General features: G+C 43.2%; 1 protein-coding gene across 2 annotated transcripts in view; it reads left to right on the forward strand.

Moving 5' to 3' along the window:
• Positions 1–15,507, forward strand: part of SIRT6 (sirtuin 6) — a 68,269-nt gene that overhangs the window by 12,237 nt on the left and 40,525 nt on the right. For both annotated transcript variants that reach the window (XR_013622693.1, XM_078773433.1), the window contains exon 2: positions 10,464–10,591. Coding sequence is in view for 1 of the 2 variants with exons in the window: in XM_078773433.1 (XP_078629559.1) it covers positions 10,464–10,591 (128 nt within the window). In the remaining variant the exon portion in view is untranslated. The remainder of the gene's footprint in view (positions 1–10,463; positions 10,592–15,507) is intronic.

Here is a 15,507-nt window from a genome sequence, read left to right on the forward strand (position 1 = left end):
TTTTGGTGTATCAAATTCCACATCAGAAAGCTCCAATACAACTCCATAAAAAACAAGTCACTCGCACACACGCACACAATAATAGAGGGGAAGAACAGGGGTGTGTCAAACGATCGAAATGATTGGTAACTCGGATAAATTATCAAAATGACAATGATGAACGCTTTTCCAAGCTCAGGAAGGAGAACGAGCGCAACACACTTTGGGTGGTGTATAAACAAGAACGAGTGAAACAAACGATCAATGCTAAAAAGCATATCCATACCTCAACGTATGAGCACCTTGTTCTATTTTTGTAAAACCCTAAAATTACGTGTTTTTTTAAATGAAAAACGCCCTCGGGCGATTCTGAATAATTAAAAACATTGGGTGCCGTTTGGTCCATTTGACTGGCCTTCTGCCGCACATTGGGGATATTTAAGTTGGTAACCCTGCCCTTATCCAGCCTTTGAACAATCGTGGATTATTATCCTTCGGTTAGTTATCCATTGGACAAGAACTTTAAATACAGGATAGTTTTTTTTATGTAAGGGTTAAATAATCCGACTTTCTAGCAGCTACGAACTGTGATAAAACGATTATTGACTTGTGTCCTGCTTTCACAGAGAATTCATGGTAAAAGAAATACCCATATGATGTAGTCATCTTCTTGGTCGACAGTGCATTCAGAAAGTATTCAGACCCCTTCACTTTTTTCACATTTTGTTATGTTGCAGCCTTTTGCTGAAATCGTTTAAATTCATTTTTTCCCTCTTCAATCTACACTCAATACCTCACAATGACAAAGAGAAACCAGGATTTTAGAAAGTTTTGCAAATTTATTAAAAAGAAAAAACTGAAATATCACATTGACAGAAGTATTCATACCCTTTCCTATGACACTTGAAATTTAGCTCAGGTGCCTCCCATTTCTCTTGATCATCTTTGAGATGCTTCTACACCTTGTAGTCAGGTTCACTATGTTTTTTTGTTCAAAATTTTTGGAGATTAGCAAAACTACACATTTTTGGAATATTCAGAGCATGAGGAATCCAAAAATTAATGTTTGCATTTGCGTAGACACCTTTGTGAAAATGACCCTCAGGACAGATGAAGATCTGTAAAAGCATATTCCTGAACGGTATAGACCTCGTAGATCATGTGTATAGGACTTATAGTTCAATCTGATACTACCTATAACTTCCTATAACAACCTATAACTTCAAAGGACTTGCAATATCATGTATTATGTAATACAGTTATATCACAAATATAAAGACAATGGTTTTCAATTACCTTTGTTTGTTGCTTTTCTATAATCCTGAGCACTATTTTGAGGCCTTTATTGGATTCCTTGACCCAGAAAACATAGGATTAGCATATTTAATCAAGTTTCGAGGTTGACTAGAAGCCGAGATGGCGCAAAATATGTATTTTATGGTGGCCATTTTGAAAATCCAAAATGGCGGCCATGCAGGTGTCTGTGCAAATGCCAACATTGATTTTCGGATTCTCCATGCTCTGATGATTCCACAAATGTACAGGTTTGCTAATCTCCCAAAATTTTGAACGAAATTATATTTGTTAACATAGTGAACCTGACTATCTTCATCACCGTCCTGAGTGTCATTTTCGCAAAGGTGTCTACGCAAATGTCAACATTAATTTTTGGATTCCTCATGCTCTGAATATTCCAAAAATGTAGAGTTTTGCTAATCTCCAAAAATTTTGAACGAAATTATATTTGTTACCATAGTGAACCTGACTATTGATTGGAGTCCACCTGTGGTAAATTCAATTGATTGGACATGATTTGGAAAGGCACACACCTGTCTGTATAAGGTCTCACAGCTGACAATGCATATCAGAGCAAAAACCAAGCCATGAGGTCGAAGGAACTGCCTGTAGAGCTCAGAGACAGGATTGTGTCGAGGCACAGATCTGGGGAAGCCCACAAAAAAATTTCTGCTTCATTGAAGGTTTCCAAGAGCACAGTGGCCTCCATAATTCTTAAATGAAAGAAGTTTGGAACACCAGGACTCTTCCTAGAGCTGGCCACCCGGACAAACTGAGCAATCGTTGGAGAAGGGCCTTGGTAAGTGAGGTGACCAAGAACCCGATGGTCACTGGCTGAGCTCCAGAGATCCTGTGTGGAGATGGGAGAAACTTCCAGAAGGATAACCATCACTGCAACACTCCACCGATCTGGGCTATATGGCAGAGTGGCCAGACGGAAGCCAAACAGTTCAATCTTGGTTTCATCAGACCACAGAATCTTGTTTCTCACAGTCGGAGAGTACTTTAGGTGCTTTTTTGCAAACTCCAAGTGGGCATTCATGTGTCTTTCATTGAGGAGATGCTTCCGTCTGGCCACTCTGCCATAAAGCCCAGATCGGTGGAGTGTTGCAGTGATGGTTGTCTTTCTGGAAGTTTCTCCCATGTCCACACAGGATCTCTTCCCTGTGCTAGCATACGTCGACGATCATCTTCCCCTGTTGTTCGTGCTCCTGGTGCCCGCGTGCTGTGCTGTGTGACGCGGGACGGACCCATGCAGCGAGGGGTGTTCGCGCCGACGGCCGAACGGCACCCAAACGCCGGAGCCTGGACGATTCCTGACGGACGCTACATCCAGAGACAGATAAGATGCACCACACAACGTTTTCTTTTATTCTCCATTCCCTAGTCTTGTATTTTAAGTGAAGTGTGGTAGTGCTCCATTAGAGGGGTTTAGGTTTTGTCATCGTGTTTCATTGTTCTCGGGTTCCATAATAAATATTTCCTTTTTGTACATTTTACCTCTGTCTCGGGTTGAGTTAATTTCCACAGGGAGAAGACATCGTCGGGGCCGTGAAGGTAAGCCGCAGCATCCTCCCCCGATCCCCCTGCTTGTGTATCGATCCGCCATTGAATTGGAAACGCCTCAAAGTAAGCTCAATTCCATCCATGGACGCTCTGTTTTAATAGAGTCGTCCACACAAAAGTATTATCATATATTTGTAACTTTCCTTCCACACTCCTTAATATGATAATATCATTAAATCATGCACATCTTGCCTTAAATAAACCATATCTACCAGCCAACATGACCACACCACCTACCTCTGGATCAAACTATTTTGAATGTGCAAACTGTCACCTTTAATGGTTTCTTGCATGCTGCCGTATCCTAGCAACCACTGATTTCTAGAAACATTGATTTGTAGTATATTTAATTCTTATATTGTACTGTATTTTCATAAAGATCCCATGAATAATATTTTTACTATTCGTATTGTATTTTACTAATTCGATTTGGTGTTTTGTGATATTAAAGAAAACTTCTTTTAATCTACCAACTGTAGCTCCCTGTGCTAACATACGTCTGACTAGTTGTTGTAATCTCACTCACACACACACACACACACACACACACACACACACACACACACACACACACACACACACACACACACACACACACACACGCACACACACACACACACACGTAGGTGTTTCATGGGAATTTAATACCCCTCCCTCTAGCTCGGGTCAGTAAAGCACTTGCACGATGCCATGTGGCAGTACAAAGTTGCAAAACATCTCCACAGCAGACTTGTAATACCTTCTCCCACCACCACCAACGGGGGTGGCGTTATAAGGTACACGTCGTAGTTGATGACAAACGCGCGCACGCACACACACACACACACACACACACACACACACACACACACACACACACACACACACACACCTGCCATGTTTTTTTGTTTTGATTTGGGTTAGGTAGCGTTAATAGAGGTAGAAATTGTCACAAAAAGGAAATGGGGATGACTGAAATGGAAGTGCATCGGTTGCTTGAATCACTCAAGGGAAGAATGTGATTGAACTGGAGAGAGTTATGTTGATGTGAATGGGATTATGTGTGGACAACAGCATTTGGTTAAATTGTAGGAAAGGCAAAAAAGGGTGGAAGTTTGTGGAAAGCTTGAGTTTTGGGGATTTTACCAGGATGGGGTTACTGAAGGGACTGAGGAGGGTTCAAGGGTTGAGAGAGCAGAAGGGACCAAGACTGGAGACGGGGTGGTTAAAAAAAACCAAAAAAACAGAGTGGCCTCCAACCCATTTGGAATGTGATAACAGACTGCTTCGGCCTCATTGCGGGAGATTCCACTAATGTTGAGTGCTTTAGCTTCCACAAAATCCAGGAGCGACAGACCATATGATGTTGGGACCGCCCAGCCCAACAGGAAAAAGCATCATGTCATTACGCTACAGACAAAGTCCTCATATCATATAGTCTGTGAGTAGTTGTGATTGATCAAGGAATGACTTTGAACTTGGAATGACTTGGATGCCCATTGTGCGACTGCCTTTGAAGGCTAGTTTTCGTTTTGCAGAAATCTGTGATGTTATTTCTTTAAAATATCTGGGTGCAGCTGGAACCAATGAAAAATTGTCAGCATAATTTATCTAACTGGTTAAAAAGAATATAATATGTCACCTAAGTGAGTGAAAAATGATAATGGTTTTGTTTCATTGCTCCAAGGAAAATTTGCCAAAGAAAATGGTAAAATATTTGGCCTTGATGATGTTCCAAAGGCATACTTTTATACTCTGCACCATGTATGAAGGGCATTTGGGGACTATTCAAATGAGAATGCGTAAACATCTTTTTATCAAAGCTTGCATTCTTTTATCCAAATGACAGCTTGTAATTGTGAAAAAGCCAATTTCAAACAGTTTAATGGGCACTTAATTGGGTTATAGATGTGGCATTCTCATTTTTTATATGTTGTTGCAAGATGCTCTTCAGCTTAATAAAAGTGCGTTTCCACGTGCTGAGTACATGTTTAATCGTTGCCTGTCACTAGAGTTTCCAGATTTATTCATTTGTACAAGTTAAAGCTATTTAAACACAAAAGGACGATCCATCCGTTTTAATCCTTTCCTTTTTTTTACATCTGGCACATGCGTTAAATGTTTGTGTTGAAATCCTTTTATTAAATATTAGGACAGGTACCCATGATGGAAATTTTGCCTCATGTAAGATGAGACTTGAATCCTCAACTTCCCCCCCCCCCCCCCCCCCCCACCGCTCCTACCCCCAAACCCCAAATCATCAACTATTCCTCCAAAACACCAAGTCCTCAACTTCAACTTCCCCCTCCCAAACCCCAAGTCCTCAACTCTCCCTCCCAAACCCCAAGTCCTCAACTCTCCCTCCCAAACCCCAAGTCCTCAACTCTCCCTCCCAAACCCCAAGTCCTCAACTCCCCCTTCCAAACCCCGTATCCTCAACTTCCCCTACAAACCCAAAGTCCTCAACTCCCCCACCCAAACCCCATGTCGTCAACTCGCCCTTCCAAACCTCAAGTCCTCAACTCTCCCTCCCAAACCCCAAGTCCTCAACTCCCCCTTCCAAACCCCATATCCTCAACTTCCCCTGCAAACCCAAAGTCCTCAACTCCCCCGCCCAAACCCCATGTCGTCAACTCCCCCTTCCAAACCTCAAGTCCTAATTCTCCCTCCCAAACCCCAAGTCCTCACCTCCCCCTCCCAAACCGCAAGTTCTCAACTCCCCCTCCCAAACCACAAGTTCTCAACTCTCCCTCCCAAACCTCAACTCCTCAACTCCCCCTCCCAAGCCTCAAGTCCTTAATTCTCCCTCCCGAACCCCAAGTCCTCACCTCCCCTCCCAAACCACAAGTCCTCAACTCTCCCTCCCAAACCGCAAGTCCTCAACTCCCCCGCCCAAACCCCATGTCGTCAACTCCCCCTTCCAAACCTCAAGTCCTTAATTCTCCCTCCCAAACCCCAAGTCCTCACCTCCCCCTCCCAAACCGCAAGTTCTCAACTCCCCCTCCCAAACCACAAGTTCTCAACTCTCCCTCCCAAACCTCAACTCCTCAACTCCCCCTCCCAAGCCTCAAGTCCTTAATTCTCCCGAACCCCAAGTCCTCACCTCCCCTCCCAAACCACAAGTCCTCAACTCTCCCTCCCAAACCGCAAGTCCTCAACTCCCCCTCCCAAACCACAAGTTCTCAACTCTCCCTCCCAAACCTCAACTCCTCAACTCCCCCTCCCAAGCCTCAAGTCCTTAATTCTCCCTCCCAAACCACAAGTTCTCAACGACTCCCCCTTACAAACCACAAGTCCTCAACTCCCCCTCACAAACCACAAGTCCTCAACTCCCCCTCACAAACCCCAAGTCCTCAACTCCCCCTCTCAAGCTTCAAGTCCTCAACTCCCCCTCTCAAGCCTCAAGTCCTCATCTCCCCCTCCCAAACCCCAAGTACTCAACCCTCCCTCCCAAACCTTAAGTCCTCAACATCCAGTCCCTCCTTCCTTAAGAACAATGTTGAAGAAAAATGTTTGGGGATTAGTTATATCAGGTATGTCCAGCATATTTATCATAATGGGACTGTTTAGTGATGCTCGACTCGTGTGAAGTGCATGATTGGGTAGTTAATTTAATTCCATGAATGTGTGCAATTGATACAACCAAGTCAAGGAACCACAGTACACCAGGAAGGATCCTCCTGATGCCTGATTTGCAACCATATATGCTTCTTCCCATATTTATTGTACATCAATAAGATTTTGAGCTGTTGTTCATCTAATTGCCAAATGCAACCAAAAGTTGAATATGGCGAATTGTTTTTATTGCAAAATCGACATTATAGTCAGGTTCACTATGTTTTTTCGTTCAAATTTTTTGGAGATTAGCAAAACTACACATTTTTGGAATATTCAGAGCATGAGGAATCCAAAAATTAATGTTTGCATTTGCGTAGACACCTTTGCGAAAATGACCCTCAGGACAGTGATGAAGATCTGTAAAAGCATATTCCTGAACGGTATAGACCTCGTAGATCCTGTGTATAGGACTTATAGTTCAATCTGATACTACCTATAACTTCCTATAACAACCTATAACTTCAAAGGACTTGCAATATCATGTATTATGTAATACAGTTATATCACAAATATAAAGACAATGGTTTTCAATTACCTTTGTTTGTTGCTTTTCTATAATCCTGAGCACTATTTTGAGGCCTTTTTGGATTCCTTGACCCAGAAAACATAGGATTAGCATATTTAATCAAGTTTCGAGGTTGACTAGAAGCCGAGATGGCGCAAAATATGTATTTTATGGTGGCCATTTTGAAAATCCAAAATGGCGGCCATGCAGGTGTCTGTGCAAATGCCAACATTGATTTTCGGATTCTCCATGCTCTGATGATTCCACAAATGTACAGGTTTGCTAATCTCCCAAAATTTTGAACGAAATTATATTTGTTAACATAGTGAACCTGACTATCTTCATCACTGTCCTGAGTGTCATTTTCGCAAAGGTGTCTACGCAAATGTAAACATTAATTTTTGGATTCCTCATGCTCTGAATATTCCAAAAATGTAGAGTTTTGCTAATCTCCAAAAATTTTGAATGAAATTATATTTGTTACCATAGTGAACCTGACTATTAATGCTAATTGTTTGTCAGTAGTCTTTCTGTCTTCTACCGCTTCCTCTCTTGTCTTGCAGCCTCTGCTCTTTCTGTACTTTGTTCGCCTCTCCTCCCCCCCCCCCCCCCCCCACTCTCTAGGTTTCTGCAGGGCGCACAAGGTCCACCAACAAACCTCCTGGTGAAAATCCAGAATCACTCCTCACCTCCACTCACTTTTCTCCCACCTGTGGAACCAACTTTGACATTCTTTTCAATCTCATTCCTCCCTCCAGGTTTTCAAGACAGCTGTTTACCACCATATCAGATCATCCTCCTTACATAACCATCATCGTTTCTATCCCTGTTTAACCCTCACAAAGAACACTTCTTCCCAGTTTTTCAAATTCCCAGTTTTTTTGCTTCCGCCAACAGTCTCAACAGGAGTCATTCCGCCAACAGTCTTCCGCCAACAGGAGTCATTATGTTTTTTTGGGTTGTCCGTGCGTCTGTCCCTCCGTGATAGGTTTTCGTTACCGCAATAACTTGAGAATGGCTTTCGCGAACTAAGTCAAACCTGGACAAACCTTACTATAATTCACCAAATGTCCGTCCGTCTGTCTGTCTGTCCGTCTGTCCGTTTGAAGGTACCGCAAAAACAGCAGAACCGATCGCAACGAAATTTTGGGTGGGTAATCCTGGGATCTCCTGGAGTAAAATAGGGTATATTGTTTTTCCAATTTCAGCTTTGGACTCCAGCATTTTCAGGATTGGACTCCCGCATAACGTTATTTTCCTGGGTGCCGCACAAGCGGCTGCACCAATCGCTGCGCTGCACGGCTGCACCGATCGGCTGCACCGATCGGACTCGGTGACCTTGGACAGAGACCTTTTATAAGGACATGGGTTGAATCCCTGCTTGAGAGAATGCCAACGCCCTCCCCGCCATCACGGTCGTCTCTCCAACTCAAAATCCCACGATATATGTGGAAAGGACGACCCAAAACCAATTGTCTTCTTTTTGATTCGTATATAAACATCATTAAAAGTAAATAATGACCTCAGCCAAAGTTCAAACGACGTAAGTTTAATCTCTACATGAGAGAATTCCACATAGCTATTTGGGCTGTGTATACGCTAACAGATCGCTGTTATCGCTGTCTCCATCGATCTTGCCAAGGCCGTGACACCTATCGGCTCAAAATCCTTTTAACTGTTGACTTGGTAGTTTTTACAATGAAGGAAACATTAACAATGTTGTTAAAAGTTTATTTTGTGATTAATTTGTGATTGGAGTTATGTTGTTTGGAATGAAAAAAAGAGACCGAGTTCAAGTAAATGACGACATGCCGTGATGGTTTCTACCTTCTAAACGTGAACTTCGCGGATCGCCATATGTAGATTCGCCACGGACCCACGATCGATGTTTCTATACGTGAATGTACCCGTTTGTTTGCGAACGGGGTACGTTTTTCATGGAAGTCCTTCACGAACTTGCTGTCCATGTCTGACGTGCGACTGAGGGTGCTACAGGAATGTGGAATTTATTGGTTTCATGCTTTAGCATTCGCCGTATCTGCATTGCCTGTTTGCTTCCAGCCTCCCACCCGGGTATCTCACCAATATGTACAATGATGAAAACATTAACTGATTAGTTTATGGGGGTCAAGAGATCAAAGGTCAGAGGCCTTGTTATGTAAAAATCTGTTACTGTGATAACTTGTGAACCAGTGATTGGATTTTGACCAAACTTAATATTATGATGCTTAATATTATTATACATTATGATGCAAAAATGAACTGAATATATTTTACTGTTTTTTATGGTTTTTATTAGTCCCCTACCGGTATACACCGGAGGGGACTATAGGTTTGCACGCCGTCTCTCCGTCTGTCAGTCCATCAGTCCGTCACACAAAGAACAGTTTTCCGGACTTTTTTCTAAACGCTTAATACTAATGATTTCAAACTTGGTACATGGTTTTCTCATGATAATTTACAGATAGAGTTCGAACTTCATGACATTTCGATCATTTTTGACAAAGTTATGGCACTTTCAACTTTAGTAATTCTGATAATTCTGATGATCCTTAACTCAGTGCCATTTTAAGTTTTAATTTCCTTTAAAAAACAATTTCTCTGCAGTAATAGGACCGATTGAGATCAAATTTTCACCGTACGGGGGACTCGGTCTGCGGAATATTTTAATGGTAATTATGACGTCAGGTCACGTGGTTCGGCCGCCATATTGTTTTTGGTGAAAACACGAAAACCCCTTTTTCTCTGCAACGGCTGAACAGATCGAGGCCAAACCTTGCAGGCAGAATCGCATACCCATGACGAACAAAAACGTCAGCGGGCATGATGTCATGCGTCACATGGTTTCAGAGTTATGACGTTTTTAAGCATGAACCTTTAAAACCGAGCTCCTCCCTCATTTTTGATCCAATCGGGGGGAAACTTCACAGATCTGTTCAGCATGTCAGTCTACTAAAATGTCCTTTTGGAATTTGCGATAGGGCACGTGGTTTGGCAGATATCGTTAATTAAACGAAAATATTTTTTTTAAATGGATATCTCTTGTTTATTCCAGAGTTCTCCTCAAGCCGCACCGCGCGCCCTCAGCCTCGTCTCGCGAACGTCAACAGCGCGACACAGCGCGCACTTTCGGGAGGGGCGGAGCCAAGCCGAGCAACATATATATACACATCGATCATTGATCGTGAACCTGAAAATATAATAAATTACTGATATTTAGCGACTCGAAAGGTTCTTTATCAACAACTTATTTTCTCGTGCTTCTGCTGACCTGTCTGCAAGGTGTATAAATCGAAGTCCCGAGTGCGAATCACAGTTGAGCCCGTCCTGAGGTAATTAGTGATTGGTAACGATTCAGAACCTGTGGGTAAATAACCCTTGGTAATTTCCCTAACAGTTTTCCGGACGACAGACTGCCGGTAGGGGACATGTATTGCTGCGCAATACTCAGAATGCTTGTTCAAATATGCAATGTGCATGAGATGATACAAAAACCCACTTCCATATTGTGTTGTTCCAGAAAATGGACGATCCCGAAGAACTGGACGTAAAAGTGGCTCAGCTTGCAGAACTGATAAAGGGTTCTCGACATCTGGTCATGCATACTGGTGCTGGCATTAGCACGTCTGCTGGCATCCCAGACTTCCGGTACGTACAACCCTTGGCAACATGTGTGAACCACACTCTTGATGGATGATTTTTTTTTTGTTTACCATTAAATTCTTATTCTTTATTATTATTATTATTATTATTATTATTATTATTAGTCCCCTACCAGTGTACACCGGAGGGGACTATAGGTTTGCACGCCGTCCCTCCGTCTGTCAGTCCGTCAGTCCGTCACACAAAGAACAGTTTTCCGGACTTTTTTTCTAAACGCTTAATGCTAATGATTTCAAACTTGGTACATGGTTTCCTCATGATAAGTTACAGATCAGGTTCGAACTTCACGACGTTTCGATCATTTTTGACAAAGTTATGGCACTTTGAACTTTGGTAATTCTGATAATTCTGATGATCCTCAGTGCCATTTTAAGTTTTAATTTCCTTTTAAAAATATTTTCTCTGCAATAATAGGACCGATTGAGATCAAATTTTCACCGTAGGGGGGACTCGGTCTGCGGAATATTTTAATGGTAATTATGACGTCACAGGTCACGTGGTTCGGCCACCATATTGTTTTTCATGAAAACACGGAAACCCCTTTTTCTCTGCAACGGCTGAACAGATCGAGGCCAAACTTTGCAGGCAGAATCGCATACCCATGACGAACAAAAAAGTCAACGAGCATGACGTCATGCGTCACATGGTTTCAGAGTTATGACGTTTTTAAGCATGAACCTTTAAAACCGAGCTCCTCCCTCATTTTTGATCCAATCGAGGGGGAACTTCACAGATCTGTTCAGCATGTCAGTCTACTAAAATGTCCTTTTGGAATTTGCGATAGGGCAAGTGGTTTGGCAGATATCGTTAATTAAACGAAAATATAAATAAAAAAAATGGATATAGCTTTAATCAGTAGTACCTCAGACTGTGTTGGTAATTATATACTTCACACAGTGCAATACGTGCAGGCCGCTCCACAGAGCGACCTTGCGGGCTTATCAACGAGGCGAGGCATGACACACACATGTCTCAGCATACCTCAGATAAAGTTTGAAAACCAGCATCAACCGTGCATAAATTTGCATATTCGATCATTTTTGACAAAGTTATGGCACTTTGAACTTTGGTAGGGGACATATATTGCAGCGCAATACTCAGAATGCTTCTTATTATTTGCTTCAAACACAATGCTTGTGTCTCCAGTTTCGACCTCTGACCTTTACAACACACACTGAGACCATGGTCCAAACGCTTCACCCACAATGCTGCCTCTTGTGCTGTGGTGCATTTATATTTTCTTGTCCTGCAGTTTTCATTCACTCCATTTTGTGCCTGTGAACCCTTTGCTCCCTATTCTTCTATTCTTTCAATGATCCTTAATATGTATATGCAGTGCCCTCCATAAATATTGGAACAGTGAAGTCAAATCTGTTATTATTGCTATATATTCAAGAAATTTAGATTTGAGATCAAATATGAATATGAGGCAAGAGTACCTGAGGTCAGCTTTTATTATTGATATTTATATGCATATATGTTTAACCATTGTAGAACAATAGCACTTTTTTATGTTGCGTCCCCCCATGTCAGGTAAGCATAACTGTTGGAACAGATGACTGACAGGTGTTTCTTGTTGCATTGATTGTTCACACATAAAGGAGCTGTGAATGTCCAGTCTTGGTTTTAGCCTTTGCTTTTGCCTTGAGGGTCTGCCTTTGGAGGCAGTCAGCATAAACCAACATGTAGACATTAGAACTGTCTATGAAAAGAAAAACAAGCAATTTGGAATCTGAGAGAACAGAATAATTCAATTAGAACCATAGTACAAAAATTGGGTAAAGCAAATACAAATCGCAAATCGATCACTGAATTAACGCCAGGGGGGTTGACTCAGCCTGTCATCCTTCCGAGGTCGGCAAATTGAGTACCAGCTTGCTGGGATGAATGATCCCGGTGTGTACCCCGGTTTAGAATAGGTACACCGTATCCCTGCGCATCGTAAGAGGTGACTAAGGGTTTGCGTCAGGAAGGGCATCTGGCCATAAAAACATTGCCTCAAACAGGGAACCATGATTGTCATGGGGCCCGCAAGGCTAACCCCCGCTCTAGTGGGGAAAATGGCCTTAAAAACGATCATTCATTCATTCATTCAAATACAAAAATTTAGAATATCTTGAAAAAGAAAGAAGCTACTGGTGTACTTAGGAATAGACAACGGCCAGGTGGGCCAAGGAAAACACCTGCAGTTCATGACAGAAAAATCATCAGAGCTGTGAAGAAAAACCCTCAAACAATTGTCAGTGACATCACCAACAACCTTCAGAGTGCAGGGGTGAATGTATCATAATCTGCTGTTTGCAGAAGACATCAACAGCAGAATTACAAAGGCTACACCACAAGATGCAAACCTCTCATCAGTGCCATAAACAGAAAAGCCACATTATAATTTGCCAAGAAGTACAGGTGAGCCAGTGAGTTCTGGAACAAAGTATTATGGACACAGCAGACCAAGATAAACATTTACCAAAGCAATGGGAAGGTGAAAGTGTGGAGAAAGGAAGGAACTGCATACAATTCAAAGTATACGACCACATTTGTGAAGCATGGTGGATGTCATGCCATGGCTTGGGCTTGCATGGCTGCCTCTGGAACTGGCTCACTCATCATTATTACCTCCACCACCGAAGGTGGATGGAGGTTATGTTTTCAACCCTGTTATGTTTGTTTATTTGCTTTTGAAAAATTCAGGTTTTCAACCCTGGTTATGTTTGTTTGTTTGTCCATTTGTCTGTCTGTCTGTTTGTGAACAAGATATCTCAAAATGTTGTGTGAACAGCCCACCCTGCTCACCAAACTCTCCTCTTATGGTATCCATGGAAACCTCCATGCATGGCTTGTTGACGTCCTCACCGGTCGCAGTCAACGTGTGGCCCTGAATGGATTTCTCTCATCTCCCCTTCCTGTTCAGGCTGGAGTTCCCCAAGGCAGTGTTCTGGGCCCTGTGCTTTTTCTGGTCTTTATCAATGATCTCTCCGATTCTCTGGAAAATCCTCTCTACTGTACTGTGCATGACATTATATCATGTTATGTCAGGTCAATATCTCAACCCTCAGATCGGCAGGCAGCATCCTCTTCACTCTCTGCAGACCTGGACAAAATCACAGACTGGTCAAACAAGTGGAACATATCTTTCAATCCTGACAAATCTCACACTCTTACTATGTCTCTCCGAAAAGACTGACTGGACGACCCTCCCATCTACTTTCTCAACAATCCTCTCCAAGAAGTTCTGTCACTCAAGCTTTTGGGTCTCACTATCTGCCATGATCTTTCCTGGGGAAACCACATTTCCAAGCTGGGCTCCAAAGCCAGTCGCCGACTGGGCATCCTCCGTCGTGCGAAGTCCTTCCTTGGCACACCTGAGCTCCTTGCCACATACAAGGCTTTCATCCGCAGCTTGATGGAGTACTGCTCTCCCCTCTGGGCTGGTGCTCCTGCCTCACACCTAGCTCAGCTTCACGCTATTGAAACCAAAGCTTTCAGAATCATTGGAAACTCCCGCGATGAAGCTGACTCTGAGGGCCTTTCACTCGCTCACTGCAGGCAGGTTGGTGGTCTTTCTGTCTTCTACCGACTCCACTCCGACCTAGCTCCCCCAGCTCTGTCTATGCTCTGTCCCCCAAATATTCCTTCAGGTCACACAAGATCTGAGTGAGGTGAGTGAGTGAAAGGCCCTCGGAGATAGCTTCAGCACGGGAGATTCCAATGATTCTGAAAGCTTTGGTTTCAACAGCGTGAAGCCGAGCTAGGTGTGAGGCAGGAGCACCGGCCCATAGGGGAGAACAGTATTCCATTGAGCTGCGGATGAAAGCCTTGTATGTGGTGAGGAGCTCAGGTGTGCCGAGGAAGGACTTCGCATGACGGAGGATGCCCAGTCAGCGACTGGCTTTGGAGGCCAGCTTGGAAATGTGGTTTTCCCAAGAAAGATCATGGCAGATAGTGAGACCCAAAAGCTTGAGCGACAGAACTTCTTGGAGAGCATTGTTGAGAAAGTAGATGGGAGGGTTGTCCAGTCGGTCTTTTCAGAGAGACATAGTAAGAGTGTGAGATTTGTCAGGATTGAAAGACATGTTCCACTTGTTTGACCAGTCTGTGATTTTGTCCAGGTCTTCAGAGAGTGAGGAGGCTGCAGTCTGCCGGTCTGAGGGAAGAGGAATGGAGCGGCAGAGAGTGGAGTCATCCACTGGACAGGACCTCTTCTGGTGAAAGGACCTCTTCTGAAAGGATCTGGACCTCTTCTGGTCCTCTACAGGACCTCTTCTGGTGAAACTGCCAAAATCAAGACTCTCTGCTCACCTTCACTCTTTCATTCCTCTTTTCTCCTGCCTCTGGAACAAACTCCCTCACTCTCTTCAGTCCCATTCCTCCCTCCAGGTCTTTAAAACAGCTGTTCACCACCATCTCTTATCTTCCCCCATCCAAAACCTTGATCTTCCTACCCCCGTTAATTCACCCCAGATCCACTTTTTTGAAATACCGACTTCTTTCCTGGACATCCTAGCAGTGTCCATTTGTTTTATAACTCTCCCACCCCACTTCCTCTGCCCCTCCCCCCCAAACCCTCTCCCTCCCACAGATCTCCTGATGTCCCTGTTCTCTACTTTTGTAGTTGTGTGCTTCCCTCTCTCTCCCAATCTTGTCTCCCGCTCCCTTTATTATATGTTTTATGTGTCAGTTTTTTTTTTGTGATTGATGTTAGTTCTTACACGAGCCTCGATCTTGTATAAAAAACAAACAAACAAAGAGATTTTGATGAGATTGGGTGAAGATGTTGGGTATACGACATGGATGAAATGATTAGATTTTGGTGAAGGTCCACATTCGGATATCGATCTGAGAATTTATCACTTGCACTTATCCAACCAAGATATTCTAGTTTTGTATTGTACACCGCTCCT

This window comes from Myxine glutinosa, chromosome 2 (assembly GCF_964187855.1).
Source record: "Myxine glutinosa chromosome 2, kmMyxGlut1.1, whole genome shotgun sequence".
Lineage (NCBI taxonomy): Eukaryota > Metazoa > Chordata > Myxini > Myxiniformes > Myxinidae > Myxine > Myxine glutinosa.